This window comes from Podarcis bocagei, assembly GCF_964188305.1.
Source record: "Podarcis bocagei genome assembly, chromosome: 10".
NCBI classification, from domain to species: domain Eukaryota; kingdom Metazoa; phylum Chordata; class Lepidosauria; order Squamata; family Lacertidae; genus Podarcis; species Podarcis bocagei.
Window position 1 is genome coordinate 60,274,707 of NC_138135.1, and position 19,502 is coordinate 60,294,208.

At 40.4% G+C, this 19,502-nt stretch overlaps 1 protein-coding gene across 6 annotated transcripts in view; it reads left to right on the forward strand.

The window, feature by feature from the left end:
• The window catches only part of PTPRZ1 (protein tyrosine phosphatase receptor type Z1), a 117,316-nt gene that overhangs the window by 64,655 nt on the left and 33,159 nt on the right, over nt 1–19,502 (forward strand). For 4 of the 6 annotated variants that reach the window (XM_081211358.1, XM_081211355.1, XM_081211356.1 and 1 more), the window contains exons 7-12: nt 370–527; nt 939–1,089; nt 5,588–5,772; nt 7,369–7,495; nt 13,443–13,483; nt 14,690–18,221. In XM_081211358.1, coding sequence (XP_081067484.1) covers nt 370–527; nt 939–1,089; nt 5,588–5,772; nt 7,369–7,495; nt 13,443–13,483; nt 14,690–18,221 — 4,194 coding nt within the window. The remainder of the gene's footprint in view (nt 1–369; nt 528–938; nt 1,090–5,587; nt 5,773–7,368; nt 7,496–13,442; nt 13,484–14,689; nt 18,222–19,502) is intronic. The other 2 variants (XM_081211360.1, XM_081211359.1) reach the window with 1 other exon arrangement.

Here is a 19,502-nt window from a genome sequence, read left to right on the forward strand (position 1 = left end):
GAATACAAAGTAGGCAGCCAGCAATGCAAGAAAGGTTAAACAAAGAGAACTCAAAGTGAAAGGAGTCTAATCAACCTTTCAGTTTTCAAAACAGGCAAGGATCAGGGCAGCAGGTGTGTGAGGCACCTTTCTACTCAGTCAAAATATGTAGTGCAACCCTCCCCCCACCCCCCAAATAATTTACTGAATTGTGTTTGTATATAAATAACGTTTAGTTTTTGTTTCCCCGCAACCCTCACAGTAACTAACCTCACAGTGGGATGATTCCTTTGTTACTGTTTAAAAAATATTGTTTGGGCTCTGATTTTATTTTATGCATCCTGGATTTATGCATATCATCACTGTTTACTTGCAAATTATATTTTGCAGGGAAGAAAACTGAATTGGAGCCTTTCATCTTGTTGAACCTATTGCCAAATGCAACAGACAAATATTACACGTATAATGGATCTTTGTCGACTCCGCCCTGCTCAGAGACAGTTGAATGGATTATATTCAAAGACACTGTTAACATTTCAGAAAACCAGGTAATTTACATAATACATATCAAAGAAATAATTATTTTAATTGCACAACAAAATATATACACAACATTTTCACCGTAGTGGTAGCACTGAGTGCTGAAGTATGTATACACACATGTCCCACTTTATGAACAACCACAAAGCAAAATTTCACTTATCCGAACACAAAGAATTAGTACACAAACCTCATTATACGCTAAACTAAAACATAAAGGAGGGGGAAAGAACTATGAGAATGTAAATGCTGCCTTTTCAATATATGTTGCATGAGAGTTATGACCCAATCACAACAATGTGTACAATGCAAATACTGATTTTTCCATCACCCTAAAAGTGCATTTTGTTAGTATAGTTTATGCAGAGCTGTTTCTAAAGAAAACTCCCCGTGTGACTGCATTTATTGCATTTTTGCAGCTGTCAGTATTTTGCGATGTCCTTACCATGCAACAGTCTGGTTACGTGATGCTGATGGACTACCTGCAAAACAATTTTAGAGAGCAACAGCATAAATTTTCCGGCCAGGTGTTTTCCTCATATACTGGAGAGGAAGTAATTCATGAAGCAGGTATGTCTTGCTAACTCGCTAACTTGCTTACTTGACAGATATGACCATCATCTTAACCACAACAAATTGCTTCTATAAGAAATATATGGGCTCTGATTCAAATCCACACATGCACAAACAGTCAGGAAATCGGCCATCATGCCAATTAGCTGTTTGGCAGGGGGGAAAGAGTTGAGTGTGCTTTAAATTAAATCCAGACCCACCTGAACACCTGTTCTTTGTGATTGTTTGCTTTCAGAGTGGGACTGTATACATGCGGTCCTGGCAGCTATATTGGCTGTGGGGGGCAGGGCCTGCATGCACAGTGAAAAAATTTTATGCATTTTTTCAGTACGCACATATTCCCCCCAGTTGAATTTGGTATCAAGCAACAATTGGGATTATTATTATTTATTTATTTTTAAAGCCTTACTTTTAAAATTCAGTACAACAATGGAATAGTCATATAGCTTCAGAGACGACAGTGTGTAATAAAAACTCTACAAGTTGCCAATTGTGTTCTTTGCCCTGAGAAAAGCACCTTTCCTGTTAAATCAAAGAAGATTTTACTGTTCGTCGCTAATGTGCATTGAATGGCATGTGTAATTTCCATTTCTGTTATTTTCCATTGGTCAGTAATAAACCTGCAGGCTTTTGCAGGTTTTGGTATAAGTGAAGTCTTGTTTCTTATCTGTCATGCCTATATTTTTTCCTAACTGTATTTTTTAAAAAATGTTTTATTGTGGTTGTGTTTTTAATTTATGTAACCTATCGAGTGGGGCATAAGCCTCAGAATGGCAGGGTAAAAAAACAGCTTATAAATCATCGCTGTTGAGCCCTTGTGATTCCCTTTCCCATTTCAGAAACCTAGCTAAATGAGTCCGCCCGAAAGTCACAAAATATTGAGGGGCATCTCTTCTCTTTAATAGTTTAATCAGTTCAACAATAAGCTGGTGTTTTCAATGAGATAAATTACCAGGAATAAAGTGAGCAGTAGTGGTTATAAGTAGCTAGGATAAGGATGAGGTTGTACATAAAATAAAAATGTGTTAAGTTCTTTGAGTTCTACATATTATAGCTCCATATAGAATTAGTAGGCATTGAAAAACACTGCTTTTATTTGTTAAATGAATACTTAAATTTTAATTATTATTTATTTTGCATCAGAACACCAGTTGTGTCTGTTCCTTTTGTGCTGTAGGTCCTGATACTATGCTTTTTTTCTTTTCTTTTTTGACCCTGTTCTAACTGCTAGAACAGGGGCTGCAGCTGTTTCACTTCCCTCCTTACTTTTGTCCCATGGCTGAACATCCTTTGGGGGTTGCTGTTATCCCCTATTTTGTTCGTTGCCTTTTATCTCCAGCAGCTGTTTGGATTATTCTCCTTGGCCAGGTGGCATGCATTAAGCTAGAAAATAGGAAGATGACTGAGATGCATAAGAATCTTGAGGAACTGAGGAGGCATATCCATCTGGTTTAAGTCTAAGTACATACAAAGTTACATCTCATCACAACTTGCCTTTTCACAGTAACCTCCTTGCATAGAGTCTTATGGGGCCAAGCACTCACATACATCAGGTTCATGGGTCCAAACGAAAATGAATTTCATTTTATTGGCACTCCTTCTGCTTGCAGGAGTTCCAGTGCTTACATGGAGTGGAAACAGAGCTCCATAGAAGCCATTTTTTACATGTCAAACAGCAACTTCAGGCTATATGTGTGTCATACTTTTCATTCCCAGCCTTCTTTATAAAGAGAAATCCTTGCACCTCCATGCGTGGCAAGATTCATGCAGTTTTGGTGCTTGTGCATCTGTCTTCAGCAGAGCATCTCTGAATTGCTTCAGACATTTCAAAGAACCATAGGTATAGGAAGCATGAGTCACCCTCAGTTTGTTTGTTCCTTGTTTGTTTTGTTTGTTTTTAGCTTCATTTTATCTGCAATTTTTATTTTGCACTGCTTAAGTAGCTCTTTAATTGGCTTATAAATCTTATGAATATAAATATAGCAACATACAACACTCTTCATTGATCGTGCATATGTGCAGACTTCTCTCTGTATCCCCAAGAAGCTTGCATGGAGCTCCATGTGCAGACTGAACACTTTGGGTTGATAGTATAGGGCTCAAAATCCAATATGCAATCCTAAACACACTTGTTAGGGAATAATCTCTGTTGTCCTCTTGTGAGATTTACATCTGAGAACACATGCCTAAAATTGCATTCATGGTCAATCCTGAATTTTGAGATTTGCCAACTATGTGAGAGCCAGTGTGGTGTAGTGGTTAAGAGCGGTGGACTCGTAATCTGTGTCTCTGCTCCTCCCCATGCAGCTGCTGGGTGACCTTGTGCTAGTTACACTTCTTTGAAGTCTCTCAGCCCCACTCACCTCACAGAGTGTTTGTTGTGGGGGAGGAAGGGAAAGGAGAATGTTAGCCGCTTGAGACTCCTTCAGGTAGTGATAAAGCGGGATATCAAATCCAAACTCTTCTTTTATGTGTTGATCCATAATTTAAAATCTCCCTATAATCCATTTCTATGTGAAAGAGAGAGGTGATAATTAAATATTAGAGTTTGGTACCATGGGCATAGCCAGGATTTATTTTGGGGGGGGGGGGCTGGCTTTGTGTTGGGGGGCACAACTGAGATATCTGCAATGCAATTGGTCAGTTAGTTAAGTAGTCTCACACTCTACTCTCCACACCTCTTGTAATCTATTGAGCACTATTTTCTTGCAGCCCAAATCTGCACGGCAGTGGTGAGCTCCCTTTGCTCTGTCCCAGTTTATGCCAAGCTAGCAGTTCAAAAGCACACCAGTGCAAGTAGATAAATAGGTACTGCTGCGGCGGGAAGGTCAACGGAGTTTCCGTGTGTTCTGGTTTCCGTCATGGTGTTCCATTGCACCATAAGTAGTTTAGTCATGCTGGCCACATGATCTGGAAAGCTGTCTGTGGACAAACGGCAGCTCCCTCAGCCTGAAAGCGAGATGAGTGCTGCAACCCCATAGTCACCTTTGACTGGACTTAACCATCCAGGGGTCCTTTACCTTTTTGTATCATACAGGTTTAATACTGGAAATGAATATTGAGCCTTGAGTGCCCTCTTGTGTTCAAGAGCCAAATTCTTAGACGATTTTATTTACACACACACACACACACACACACACACACACACACACACACACATATATATATATATATATATATATATATATATATATATATATATAACGTCTTCCATTAACTGAAATCATTTTAATGAAAACTGACCACTCTAGTGGCTTATTAGGTGATGGATTAAATTACCGTCAGCCTCTAGGCCAATGCCTATATCTGTGTGGCTGCATTTTAGCCACTTTAAATCCAGCCACACAGAAGTTGTTCCAAATGGCCGTGCACTAATACCTCCACAGACCTGTGGTTCTGCTTTGAAGTGATGAAAGCAATACACTCTGCAAAGTAATCAGTTAGATACCAACAGTTTCAACATGCATACTAACCTCTATACAGATGGATCCATAATCTCTACAACGTGGCTGCTTGATAATATGAGCCATCCCTTTCTTAACTCTCATGAGTTGGCTTTTAAGGTGAAGACAGACTTAACATCTATTCTGTTTTTTAGAGATATGGGGCCACTTTCCTCCTTAGATTTCCTCTGGAGAAGATAAGGTTCTAGCTAGTCATTGAAACAGAAGCAATCTCTGCCCCTCCCCCCCAAAAAATACCTGTTCATCAAATTCAATGTCAGCAAAAGAGGAAAAGTGAATGAGAAAAAAGCTGCCATGATATTGAAGCCGTAGTCTGCATTCTTCAAAATGCATTTTTGTTGCATTGTCTTTGCAGGGGCAAGGCTATGAGAGTGTGGCTATAGGGTTGTAATGAAGTATGCCTGCTCTTTAGAATTTATTGCTACAACCACTCCTGAGACAGCATCTGATTGAGGGGCCTATAGCCTGTTCTTTCATTTGTGAAGCCAGGAGGATGCTGGGCTCACCCTATAGCTGATTAACATGTTGTGGGTTTCCTTTTCATAGAATCATAGAATCATAAAATCATAGAGTTGGAAGAGACCACAAGGGCCATCGAGTCCAACCCCCTGCCAAGCAGGAAACACCATCAGAGCACTCCTGACATATGGTTGTCAAGCCTCTGCTTAAAGACCTCCAAAGAAGGAGACTCCACCACACTCCTTGGCAGCAAATTCCACTGTCGAACAGCTCTTACTGTCAGGAAGTTCTTCCTAATGTTTAGGTGGAATCTTCTTTCTTGTAGTTTGGATCCATTGCTCCGTGTCCGCTTCTCTGGAGCAGCAGAAAACAACCTTTCTCCCTCCTCTATGTGACATCCTTTTATATATTTGAACATGGCTATCATATCACCCCTTAACCTCCTCTTCTCCAGGCTAAACATGCCTAGCTCCCTTAGCCGTTCCTCATAAGGCATCGTTTTTATTTATGTTGTATACGTATCATGACTTTCTTTAACATGTAATAACATGTTTCTGTCGTTTTCTTCTAAGTTTGCAGCTTAGAGCCAGAAAATGTTCAAGCTGATCCAAAGAACTACACCAGCCTTCTGGTTACCTGGGAGAGGCCACGAGTTGTATACGACACAATGATCGAGAGATTTGCTGTTTTTTATCAGGAGTTGGAAGGAGAAGACCAGACAAAGCATGAATTTCTAACAGATGGGTATCAGGACTTGGTAACCGACCACTTTTATTTATTTATTTATTTGGTACAAAAACAAAGATAGTGATTCACTTACAAATCCTTATTGCGAGAGACTGTTTTGCTAGCACTAATGAGAACTCAACATGCTGGTTGCCCTCTCTCAATGATAACTTTAATTACCCATGGTGATATTTATATAACTGGTACAATGCACTTCTTACAGAGGGTAAGCTTTGGGCCAATGACAGAGCCATCATTCACATGTCTGCCCTATTCACATATAAAATTAGATGATGCTTTAACTATGAAAAGAACAGCTGGTAGTGGGGCACTGAACTCTCCTTGTCCCTCTAACCTCTCCATGTTTGCTCTGCTCCAGGCAACTTTATCTCAGCTCTGAGACTAGAAGCAAACTAATGAATTGAGAAAATCAGCCAGAACAACAAGTGTGGAGGGCAGGGCGGGGAGTAAGGTTTGCATGATTTAGGATTTGACTCGTCTCCCTTACACATTCCTTTTACTGTTAAAGGAAGACCAATCCTCTCCCTACTTTCTACATGAGTGGGGCAGGCACATCAAAAGAAACAAGCATCCATCACCACTGAGTCTGATTTTGAGGCCGTTGTTGTTTAGTCGTTTAGTCGTGTCCGACTCTTTGTGACCCCATGGACCAGAGCACGCCAGGCACTTCTGTTTTCCACTGCCTTCCGCAGTATCGTCAAACTCATGCTGGAACACTATCCAACCATCTCATCCTATGTTGTCCCCTTCTCCTTGTGCCCTCCATCTTTCCCAACATCAGGGTCTTTTCCAGGGAGTCTTCTCTTCTCATGAGGTGGCCAAAGTATTGGAGTCTCAGCTTCAGGATCTGTCCTTCCAGTGAACACTCGGGGCTGATTTCCTTAAGAATGGAGAGGTTTGATCTTCTTGCAGTCCATGGGACTCTCAAGAGTCTCCTCCAGCACCATAATTCAAAAGCATCCATTCTTTGGCGATCAGCCTTCTTTATGGTCCAGCTCTCACTTCCATGCCCCTTCATGGATCAATGCCTTGCCTTGGCGAAGGGGCTTGAATAACTCAGAGAAGCTTTGAACTCTGCCGAGCAGGGCACCCAAGATTTTGAGGCTAAGCTGTGTGAATTTTTTTATTCTGTGTAACTTTGGGCAACAGCTTTGCCCATTGTCAGTTTTATCAGATGGATATCAGTTCTGACCATAACATGCATGTGTATTACTTGAAAGAGAATGCTGCACCTGAAGAGTATTCCTTATTATAGGGTTCCAGTTACAGATAGGTAGCCGTGTTGGTCTGCCATAGTCAAAATAAAAAAATTCCTTCCAGTAGCACCTTAAAGACCAACTAAATTAGTTCTTGGTATGAGCTTTCGTGTGCATGCACACTTCTTCAGATACATCTGAAGAAGTGTATCTGAAGAAGTGTGCATGCACACGAAAGCTCATACCAAGAACTAACTTAGTTGGTCTTTAAGGTGCTACTGGAAGGAATTTCCTTATTATAGGGGTTATTAAGAGTTGGGAATGTAGTTAACATGCAGAAGCCTGGGGCAAGAAAAGAAGCAGGTGTGTTGAATGTGCATAATATAGTTAATTGGCTTCTTTCCTTCCAGGGGGCCATTCTGAATAATCTGCAGCCTAATACAAGTTATGTTCTTCAAATAGTTGCCATTTGTGCTAATGGTCTCTATGGAAAACACAGTGATCAAGTGATTGTTGACATGCCTTTGGATGATCCAGGTAAGTGCACTTTTTCTCTCTCTATGAAAACCCACAAGAGTCTTATTTGCAAACCAGCTGAAAATGCAGTGCTATGGAATTTCAGTATCAATGGTTTTCATTTGACATTTCTGAGCTTCTCTGTTTCCTGACATTTCCTTAAGTGTAAACACTGGGTGTTCTGTTATTTCAGATTATGAACCATAATAATGGTAATGTTCCACAGCCACTTTGATTATGGTTTCTGCCTGCTGCTGCCTAAGTTATTTCAATGTAGTTTTATAAAACCTAGGTTCAAATGCCTACTTAACCATGACATAGCTGAACCATCTATTTCACATGGTCAAATAAACTGTCAGTTGCTAAATTGCTTGTATATTAAATAATAGCCCATGTACTAGTAAAAAGAAATTGCTGAATGTGATTCCATTGATTTTGAAATCTTATTGCATGTTGCTGCTTTGAAATTCTACTTCAGTGCAAATGTGGTGATGGAATTCCCTTGCTTCTTAATGTTGGACAGCAAAATTCAAAAGAACTAACTATTACGTTTTGTTTACTTCAACACTCTATTTTCACTCCTTTATGTGGAATACACTATATTAGTGGTTTGGTTTATTTCTGTTGAACTACTCATCCTAACTTTATTCTCTGAATTCAGAATAGTTGAATAGTTACTGCAGCTTAAGAAAATTGCATTTTAAAACTATATAAACCTACAGATTTTCACCCTCATCCTTGCATGAATAGTGCAAATTGAACAATGCACGATAACCTACCCAGAATGGCACAGAGAATTATCAGGAGGGGTATAAGCTAATTCCTAAACCATCTTCTACAAGAGTCTTTGGACCAAAGGATACATGCACATCCTACCATTTCTCATGAGTCTGATATCTTGGGTTGTTTGAGGATGCTTGTACAGGCTTTCATTTTCCATATGATTTTTGCTCTCCTAGGATACTTCTGAGCAGTTTCAAAGCATCAAATGCCATAAGTGAATTTAAATTCTGTGTTTGATCTGAGGTGGAAAGCAAGAGTTTCTCAGTAATTTGCCTTTCTTTTATCACCATTTAGCAGCCCAAGTGTTTTATTGGCCTAGGTAGAGTTGCTATGACAAAGTGTGAGAACTTGTGGAATATACTATTAAATCCTGAACACTTCTGCTCAGAATGTAAATCTCATTAAGAGTATTAGGTGCTTACTCCCAGTTTTGTGGGTATAGCAGGAGTGGGGAACCTTTGGCCTTCCAGATGGTTCTGAACTACAACTCAGATCAGCCCTACCAAGTATGACCGATGGCCAGGGATGATGGGAGTTGTAGTTCACCAACATCTAAAAGGCCGAAAGTGTCCCACACCAAGGGTATAGGATTACAGTTTTGTTTATCTTGGGAGTACAATACAAACAATACGTATGAAGAAAATGGAGAAAGACAACTTAATCAAACTTTCACAGAAGAGCAGTCTTCATTTGGTCCTCAAAAATAGCTCCATTTGTATTCTTACATCATTGAGGATTCCCTTCAATGATTCCTCTGTGAAATCAAGAACTGTTGAGCATACACACATTCCCAGATTACAGACTGGAAGTTAAGTTAATACTAGTAATGACTAAGGGCTCATCCTCACTTTTACTTAAACCCTATTTTTATCATATTGTGTACCAATTAGTTTCCCCAAGTGCAATATCTTTTCTTACTGGTCTGCCGCCACACCTTGCAAAACCCTGATCTTACCCACTGAATTGGATCTTATCAGATGCCTGGAGAATCCATAGGGAGATCTTGTTGTTGGCCACCAACAAAGACGACTAGGCAAATTCATGGAGCTTAAGGCTATATGTAGCAAAGATCCATGATGTCTATGCTTTGTCTCCACAGCCTGAGGGAGAAATGCTTCTGAATACCAGTTCCTGAAAGCCCCAGGACATCTCTTGTGCTCAGGTCCTGCTTACCAGTTTCCCACAGGCATCTTGTTGGCCACTGTGATCTAGATGGTTGCTGATCTAGATGGTCAAGCGGCCTGATCTAGCAGACTCTTTCCCACCAACTTGTTAGAATACCATTTTATAGCATGATCACAACTTGCAGATGTTTTCTTGGAATATGTTCAGATGATTGAAATTGCTCCAGGTTTTGATCTAATCCAAAAAAGAGAGTTGGATTATTTGTTAAATTAGCTGTCTCCTCTTGATTACTCCCATTCTTAATTCCCTGCATGATTTCATTTGTTGTCTCCAGTTCCACCTTTTCTACATGCCATGTTGAATATTCCAAACATAGATTCATGGGCGTTTCTCTCTGGAATTGGCAGCCAATCACACCCTCAAGACAGTGCAAGTCTCTTTTTGAACCCTGGGCAGACAGTGAAGCAGATGGTTCCTTTCCTTTTCAACCCCTCATGCTGAATTGTCCCTGTTCATCTCCCCAAATCTTCAGAACATGCAAGACACAAATCCACATAGCAACACTGTGCTGGACTTCTGTCTCCAGACTGATTTTTCTCTGATTGCAGTGGAAAATTTATGACTTCTTGAGTTCTTCAGTTGTATAGCGCAGGCATGTCCAACTCCAAAGAGACCGAGATCTACTCCATTGCATTGACCAAAGTTGTTGACCTTTTTGGGGGGAGCCTTCATCATAGTTGTTGAGCGTTTTGGGGGAAGGAAGACCTAAAGTTGCTGAGCTTTTTTTTTCTTTTTCTTTTTTTGCAGAGGAAGAACCTAAGTAGTTGAGCTTTATTTTTATTTTATTAATAATAATAATAATAATAATAATAATAATAATAATAATAATAATAATAATAATATTTTGTGGGTGATCGGTCAGGATCATGCAATCAACCAGGCTTGACTAGGGATGCCCTGTGATCAATCAGTTGATCACAATCGACCGCTTGAACATGCCTGGTATAGAGGATGGCATGGTAGGGCTGTGCTGCTAACTTGGTCCCTCTCCAACCAAGTTGCTATTGAATACAATAACAGAGAGGTTGAGGTTGTGGCAAGGTCAACACAGTGCAAATGCACCAGCAGGAGCCTCAGAAGAATCAGTGGTCTTACTTCCTTTTGTACTCTTGCTTGTTGCTTCACACATTTGTTTTTAGGTGTAATCCCGGCTGCTTTGATCAACCTGGAGAGGAACTCTATTTTTGTATAGCTTCCGGAATCTATCAAAACACAATAAAAGAATTGGGGAAAGGGTGCTAAAAGGATGTGGGAAAGCTTTGTCATCCCGACTCAAAAGAACTTATCTACATAAGAAGTAGAGTCATGATTCCCAGCTTGGGGTACAGAGGGCTAGGAACATCAGTGGCTTCTAAGAATTGATGGTTGTGGTGCCAGGTTGTTCACAGGAGGTTCTGGAGATGATGCAGCACAAAGAGATTAGGAAGCTCCCTTTTTGGTTCAGGGGATGAAACAGATGGAGGAAAGGAGATTCCATTGGTGCCGATTTGATAGATACTTTAAAAGCTACAGAAAGCTGCATGCTGCTTAGTTACTGTGCTTGCTGTAGAGTAGCAATACATGCCATTTTTCCTGAAGTGAACACATTGTCACGGTCCGGTTTACAGGTGATCAAAGTCCCGGCTGAGGACGTCGGGACTGGGGCAAAATGGCAGGGTGGGAGCAGGAACAAGAGTCCAGAAACCAGGGGTCCGAGGGTCGAAAAACAAGGAGTCACGAAGCCGAGATCCAAGGATCAGGAAGCAAGAAGCCAAACGCAGCAAGGCAGGAAACGTGTTGCTGTGGCAAGGAGCCGAAGGGAAATGCTGACCTTATATCCCTTCCTGGCTCTTGCCACCAGGTGCAGTGAGTTACCAAAACACCCCACTGTGTAGCCGCACCTTGCCTCTCCAGAACAAACTTAGGAAGGCCCTAGACCTGAGAAGCCCTATCGGTCACAGGGCCTGGCTCCTGCACACACTCCTGACACACATTTTGTTGAAATCTGCCTCTAAAATGTAAACTGAAGTTTTGTTGATTTGTTATTGTTGTCCTAGGATTTCATTTACCAGTATGGTTTTTAATCATCCATTCATACAGTTAAAACTCCCTGAAGTATAAGACATAAGTTCAAGCACTGCACAAAAAGGGGAAAAAGAATTGGAAATTGAAACGGGGGAAGGTGGAAATCCAAGCCCAAATTCACTTTAACTGTTATAACAATTGTGCTTTTCTGCAATGGAAATGAACATTGTTCAAAAGGTATACTGAAATGCTATATAATATATTTTGGACCTGCAGTATAAAATATTCTAAATGGATATCCAAAATAAAAATTCATTACAAACAATTGAGAAGCCAGGGAATGTCATCATTATTTTATCCCTAGCCTCCTAATCTCCAGAAAGCTAACAGGTAAGACCATTTTTAAATATTTGATGAGTCTCAATCTATAGCTGCTTCTGCTTCTATGTTACTTCTTTACATGTCAATCATTTGGGTCAATTTTGATTAGGGCCGTGGTAGTGATAAAGTGTGGGTTGGGCTGCAACATTTTCTCCATCATCACCATCATTTGTTGTTAACTGTTTATTAATAAGAAACCCCACCTTTCCATTTCCCCCTCCACCAGTATTTTTTTTAATTGTTGTTCATTTAAATACAAGAACAGCATATAACTACAGTAACTTGTCCAGTGGTACATTCTTATTAAATTTCATAGGCCGCTTAAGTAGTACACAAGCAATACACTTGTTTATGTATTATCAATTCAAGTAGCCTCTCTGCAGAGATTCTTGTGTTGAGGGTGGAATAAAAGTATCTTCTGTTTTGTTTTTGCTTTGTTTTTTTAAAAAATCTTGCAATCATCTTTAAATAAAATATGGAAAGCAACAAACAAAGAATGAAAGAAATTTAGAGACCGGAGCAGCAAAGATTTTTTTAGTAAAAGAACTTAAAAATTCACTATGGATAAAAATAAGCTGAATTTGGCAGGTGGGTTGCCTGCCATAAAATGTATTTGTAATATGATGAAGGACACCAGAGGTGCAAAGCATGTCCATTTCCTGGGTTTAAGAGATGCATGCACACACAGAGATCAGCAATTAACCACAAGGGATGGAGGTTTCCATATTGTAGCTGTCTCCCCCCTCCCCACCTTCCATGGCTGGAAGTGGCAGGAGATTTAATCAAGGAAGCAACATGGGAAATATGATTCAACCCACCTTCTGTTAGTGCTGTAGCCATGCACACACAGCTAATAAAACACATGCACTCACATAGCTGCTTTTAAACAAAGAAAAACAACATCCAACATTATCTAATATGACTCTTATAGTGTAGTAGCATAGACAACTGAAAAATTTACAGTATTTGTGCTCCAACATTGAACCACAAATTGTTTTTTTGTTTTTTAGAAGGGACGTGGGTGGCGCTGTGGTCTAAACCACTGAGCCTCTTGGGCTTGCAGATCAGAAGGTGGGCAGTTCGAATCCTTGCGACAGGGTGAGCTCCTATTGCTCTGTCCCAGCTCCTGCCAACCTAGCAGTTTAAAAGCACGTCAGCGCAAGTAGATAAATAGGTACTGCTGCGGCAGGAAGGTCAACGGAGTTTCTGTGCACTCTGGTTTCCGTCACGGTGTTCCATTCTGCCAGAAGTAGTTTAGTCATGCTGGCCACATGACCCAGAAAGCTGTCTGTGGACAAACGTTGGCTCCCTCGGCCTGAAAGCGAGATAAGCTCCGCAACCCCATAGTCACCTTTGACTGGACTTAACCATCCAGGGGTCCTTTACCTTTTTTACCTTACAAATTGTTGTTATATCTGCTCCCTACACCCATCCCCTGTCACAACAAGGTTTGCAGAAGTTGGGGGAGGGGTTTGAGAATGCTGATCATAGGGGTTTCTTGTAAAGAAAATGTCTCTTTCCAGTCCATCAGTTGTTATTTCACCCTTGAATATATGAGTGATGTTTGTTTGAGGCTCAAATGTTACGTTATATAGTGCATATTTTTGTTTTATAGAAATTGAATTTCCCGACTTGACTGAAACTGAAGATTATGAGGTATTGTATTGTCACGTACTTCACTTGCCCATTTACTGCCATACTTACACTCCTAGAGTTTAGCGGAATAGCCACTGTGGTCTAGGGTGGCCAGATTCAAAAGAGGACAGGACACTAGCTAGAGGAGAAATTTTCAGCAGGTGTTTTGTGTAACCTTCACCTTCTGAAAGCCCTCTTCTACCTATTGAAAGGTGTGAGAGACCTGTCCTATTTTGAATCTGCCCACCCTAATTTTAAAAGTTTAAACCTTGGATTGAAATGTGAAATTAACTTTTGCGTTTACAGGTCCAAGTTGACAAGGCCACCTTCACGTAGTTTTTGGTTTTTTTAAAATCAAATTAATAAAAAAGGTTGTGGTGTTTTTTTGGGTTTTTTTAAAAGACTCTTAAGGAGATATAGCATCCTTCCTACCACAGAGGATGGTCAAATGGGCATGCTGAGTTGAGCAGCAATCATCACAGCTACTGCCTGTGCACACAACTGAGTGTTAGTATAGCCTTTGAGAAACTAGGAACAAATTTACTGAGTTTGGGTATTGGGTATGTTGTGTGTTGATTCACCTACATCTAGGCCAAATCTGTATAAACATTTTCACTGTTGGCTTTATGGTTCTTCCTGAAAAACCATGTGTTATGAGTGCTTTTTGCTAGACTAGGGAAAGTATGGCTCAGGAGAATGCTTTATCTCTCTTAATCTGGCCCTTCTAAGCAACTCCAGCCATGAACAAATGCTGTGTTGCTTGACTATGCATTCAACAATGATATTTTGTGCCCAAAACAATTGCTGTTGCGAAAATTAAGTCATAATTTACTTATTCTAAACTTGTTAAGTATAGTTTGAGATGACTATCTTCATTTTAAATAATGCCAGATTGCCTAAACTGGAAGTTACTTCACCATTTTTAAAATAAAAAATACATATGATTGTTGTTCTCTACCCTTCAGTTAAGTTAGATTCTGTGTATGATATTTAAGCAAACAAGCCTGTTCTCCATTTCTGGGGGGCAAAAATCAAATGAATTATAATTTTGAACTAGCAGCTAATTTTTAAATATTTTAAATTTTAAATGCCATTTTTCTTCCGTAATGTATGGAAATGCAAACACAAAGACTTGAGATTTCATTGTAACATATCTCCCTCTATTTGCATATCTTCTGATAAGACATTGACTTGTGTTTTGTATGTGTCTCTGTGTTGTTTTTGAAGGAGGAGGAGGAAGATGAAATCGAAGAGGCAAGGGCAGGGGTGGGTGAAGAAGCTGCCGTGATTGCTGGCACAGATAGTGTGGCAAACCAGATAAGGAAAAAAGAGTTCCAGTTTACGACGCCTAGCTACAGTCAGGAGAGAATGGGGACAAAATTCAATGAAGCGGGAACAAACAGATACTTGGAAAGAGAGGAAGACCCGTATGAGGGAAACGACCATTCCAAATCCATTTTTGATACAACTTCTCAATCTGCCACTGAAGTACCAAAGGAAGAAGAGGATGATTTCATGGAATCTCAGTCAGCTACTGCAGTTGTCCCTCCAGCAGACAGCTCCACCAAAGGTAATGGGGAAGAATATGAGCATGATTTTTCTGACCATGAGACAACAAGAGCATCTGCTTCTGATAGTAATGAAGATGATATAGAGGTGTCTGCTTTTAAACCTGACCTAGACACTGAGGACTCTTGGGTTTCTGTTCCCACCACTTCTGCTACATGGTTAGTCACTGTGGAGACCTCTCAGGAAAACATCTTTAGTTCAGGAAGCCCAGAAGTAAGCATGCACGATGATCTCTCTCAAGACTATATTAAAATCCCATCAGAAGATATAGTGCTTCCAAGAGCTGAAGACTCTGCAGAGAAAATGCCTGCAGTCGATGGGAATTTGTGGTATCATAATGGTACAGATATTACTGCTCTTCCATTGGATAGGAAGCAGCTCTTTCACATTAGTTCCCCAAATCCTACAACGGCACCTCATCCCAGTGGTCCATTGGTGTCACAAGATGCTTCAGTTGCGGATGTAGAATTGCCACATCCTTCTACTTTTGCTCTCTCCCCAACTGAGTTGTCCTCTTACTCTGTCTCTTCAAATTCTGAAGAACATGGCTCAGCTTCTGCTGCCAGTGAGGTACTCTCTCAGACAACTCAACCAGTGTATAATGGTGAGATACCACTTCAGCCTTCCTACAGTAGTGAAGTGTTTTCTCTAGTAACCCCTTTGTTGTCTGGCACTCAGATGCTCAACACTTTCCCCACCGCATCAAGTAGTGATGTGACCTTGCATGCCACACCCATATTTCCCAGTGTTGATGTGTCATTTGACTCCACCCTGTCTTCCTATGATGATGTACCTTTGCTTCCATTTTCCTCTGCTTCCTCCAGTAGTAAATTGTTTCACCATCTGTATATGGTTTCTCAAACATTTCCGCAAACTACTCCAGTTGTTGAGAGTGGTAAGGTGCCCCTGCATGCTTCTTTGACATTGGCGGACGGTGGCGAATTAATACAGTCAAGCCTCGCTCAATTGTCTGATGTGGTATCGCATCAGATGGCCCGTGCTGCTTCAGAGACATTGATATTTGGTCATGATAGAACTCGCTTGTTGTCTCAAGTTGAACCATCCAGCAGTGATTTAAATATGCATGCCCTGTCTACAATGTCTGAACTTACCTATGCTTTATCTAGTAATGTGGGCACTCTCCAAAATGTTGCTGCTTATACGTCAGAATTTGTGCATGAGTCTGCTGACGCATTTCATCAGGGTCCGTTATTTAGCAGCTATAGCAGTGTGCTGGTGCATAAGACTTCTGCAATCTCGCAAGCTGATACTTTGCTGCAGCCTACATGTTCTCTTGCTAGTGAAATGGATTGGTCTGAAGCAAATTCTGGTAGTGAGTCCCTTTTGCCTGACACAGATATTTTGTCTATGCGTAAAGCTTCTTCACCCGAATTGATATGCGGCACACCTGGGTTTAATGGTGATGTTGACATGCCTCACAAAAGTGGTGCAATAAATGAAAATGACAGAGAACTGCAAATTTCTTCTTTCAGTGAAATGGCTTCTACTGAAAGTGCAAAGACTGAACTTCCACCAGCAGTTTCTAATGATGAGATTACTAAGCAGGATAGAACCTTAGAAGAAAAAATCACTGCTGTTTCTAGTGCAAAGGGAATCCTTCCAGTATCTTTTGCTTTTCCTGTTACTAAGGTGTTTGATTATGATGTTAGTAAACTCTCAGAAACTCATGTTCCTATTCAGCCTTTGCATGTTACAGCTCTAGCCTTTGATGATACTTTGCTTAAGCCTGTGCTTAGTGCATTCTCACCGCAAGCTTTCTCCACCCCTGCTTCTAGTGAAATATTGTCTCCTTCTACCCAGCAGTATTTTTATGAGGCTTCAGCTGCACTAAATAATAATGCATTGCTGCAAACTTCCTTTCAGTCTTCTGACGGTGATATACTGCATAGAGCATCTGTAACTGTGCCTAGTGATCCAGTACTGACTGAAAAAATAGCATGGGCTGATAATGGTAGTTCTATATTTGACCAAATATTGCACAAAATGGCACTAGATTCTGCTGTGAATAAAACAGTGTTGCGTTACCCTTCAGCATCATCTGCTGCAAACACGTCACATACCAGCAACCACCCCACAGATTCACCAGAAGATTTAACTGTTGCCCATATAGGCAGTGAATACATTTCACCCAGGTTGCTTAGCGATGAAGACACACACCAGGTTGCTCCTTCCTTGTACAATAATGGCATGTCATATCAGTCAACCAGTTTTGAAAATACAAGTGCCTTTCCCCTCAAAACAGTGAACACAGTGAATATCCCTGTTTTGCCAGCTGATATTTTACCAAAGACAGATACATCGGCTAACAGCCATAGCTTTTCAAGTGCTTCCGAAAAGGATGAGTTTCTCACTCCTCCCTCAACTACCAATATTATTGATATTGCCGTTCCTGTGCCTGAAATAATTTCCGATTCTGTTCAGCATACTTTTAAAGATATACTGGATATGTATATTTCTGTTACACCTGGTTCTCCCAGCGCTGAAGTTGGTAAAACTTTAAACACTTTATTAGTTCCCAGTAAAGTAACCAGTGAGTTATCTACCACGGCCAGTTCTGGTACAGATTTGTGGTCTTCTGTTGTTGATGATGATTATGAATATGATAGTGGCCTGCCTGTAAACAGTTGTCACACATGCATTTCCCCTAGAGACACTCAGGAGGAGGTAGATGAGCCAGATACACAGGTAAACAGTGTGAATGAGAAACATAATTTAATTATAAATCCAGATGTTGAAGCGGCTGAAGAGGAAGAAGAAAAAACCACGATTGCTCTCTCAGACCATGTGATAACCGATGAGGTGAACCAGCTGAAATACACACCAGCACCAGCTCTGGCTTGGAAGACAAAAACTAAGAAACACAGTGATCCAGCTGTATTGGATAATTACATTCAGACTGTTAGCAATCCCTTACAAAAGGCACCAGAACCTAAATCATGGACGGTTTTTGCAAATGATGAAGAGAGTGGTTCTGGCCAAGGTCTTTCAGATAGCTCTAACGATAATGAGACTTCCGCAGATTTCAGTTTTTCTGATGTTAATGACCATGACCCTGAAAGGGTTGTTGGAGCAGGTAACTCAGAAACAGAATTAACTTCTGGATCGCAGCAATCACCAGTAGCATCCATACCTAGTGGTCACTCATCAGTATTCAACGTTTCTGAGGCAGGTTAGTTATGGCCATCAATTGTGTAACTTGCAGATCTGTAGCGTTCTTCTTCTACTTGTGTATAAAGGGAACCACATGGTAAAACACAAATACGTGACCAGTAGGAATTAGTATGACTATTTCAATTACAGGCATGGTGCAATAGTAAGATTGGGGGAAACTGAAGTAGGTCTCTTGCATATGCATTATCATATTCAAATCTGCAAGCCAGTTTTTTTAATTTTAAAAAAGTCCCAAGTTGTTCTCAGTTAAGAGATGGCTAAGGGATATGTCTGTACTGTGAATTAGACATATTTAACTCTCATAATCTTTGCAACTCTTCTCTTCTAAAGGTACTAACCAGTCTTAGATGTTCCTATCCTAGCCCTCTTAATTGCAGTTACATGCTCTGTGGCTTGACCAGTAGCATAGATATGCACTAAACAATAGTTCTCTAGCCTAAGACCTAAGGATGTTTCCACTTACTGAAAGACTGAGAAGTTCTATGTGGTCTGAAGGCATGATTTAATTATGTCTTATTGTGATTTTTAATTACATTTGTTTTTATATTCTTCCATGTTGGGTGGTGTGAAAGGTAGCTGGCTACATAAATATTCATTTTAATTTTAATATGCTTAATAAATCTGCCCTAATTATTAGTAATACATTTCCTTCTGTAGTTGCAAAAAACTTGCGAAACATCACAAATTTGACAACTTCCACCAGGAACACCCATCCTAACTTTCTGATCTTTCCTGGCCAAATCAAGTTTTGTTTGTGCTGTCAGGTACTAAGAGTGAAAAAGCAATTAAAACTGAGCCTTATTGAAATACCTTCTATACTGGATTGCAACTATCAGTTGTATATCAATTTAACTTCCAAGGCATCCTCAGAAGACTCTTTCACAGTTACAGTTCCCAGGGTTCTCTGGGCAAAGAGGATGGTAATGATTATGATATGATTATTGTCCCAGCAGTCCTGATGGAGAAGCCTTTGATATTCACACCTGCCCCCCGATTAGCCAGGTGAACATGGCTGCTGATGGTCTGTGGCACAAATATGCTCTAATTAAAAGTAGATGTGAGCTGATCAAACTGCAAATTAAATTGACAACTGCCACTTAAGTCAGCAATCTAAAGACACTGAGGGGTTTTTTATTTGTTTGTTTGTTTGTTTGTTTCGTTTACACATATCCATTGTCTGTAGAGGGCAGTGTTACCCAACTAAACAAATATTTCAAATTCAGGAAATAACAGGTGCCTGGGAAGTATGCCTTCTCCAGGGGCCTTAATTAGATGCATT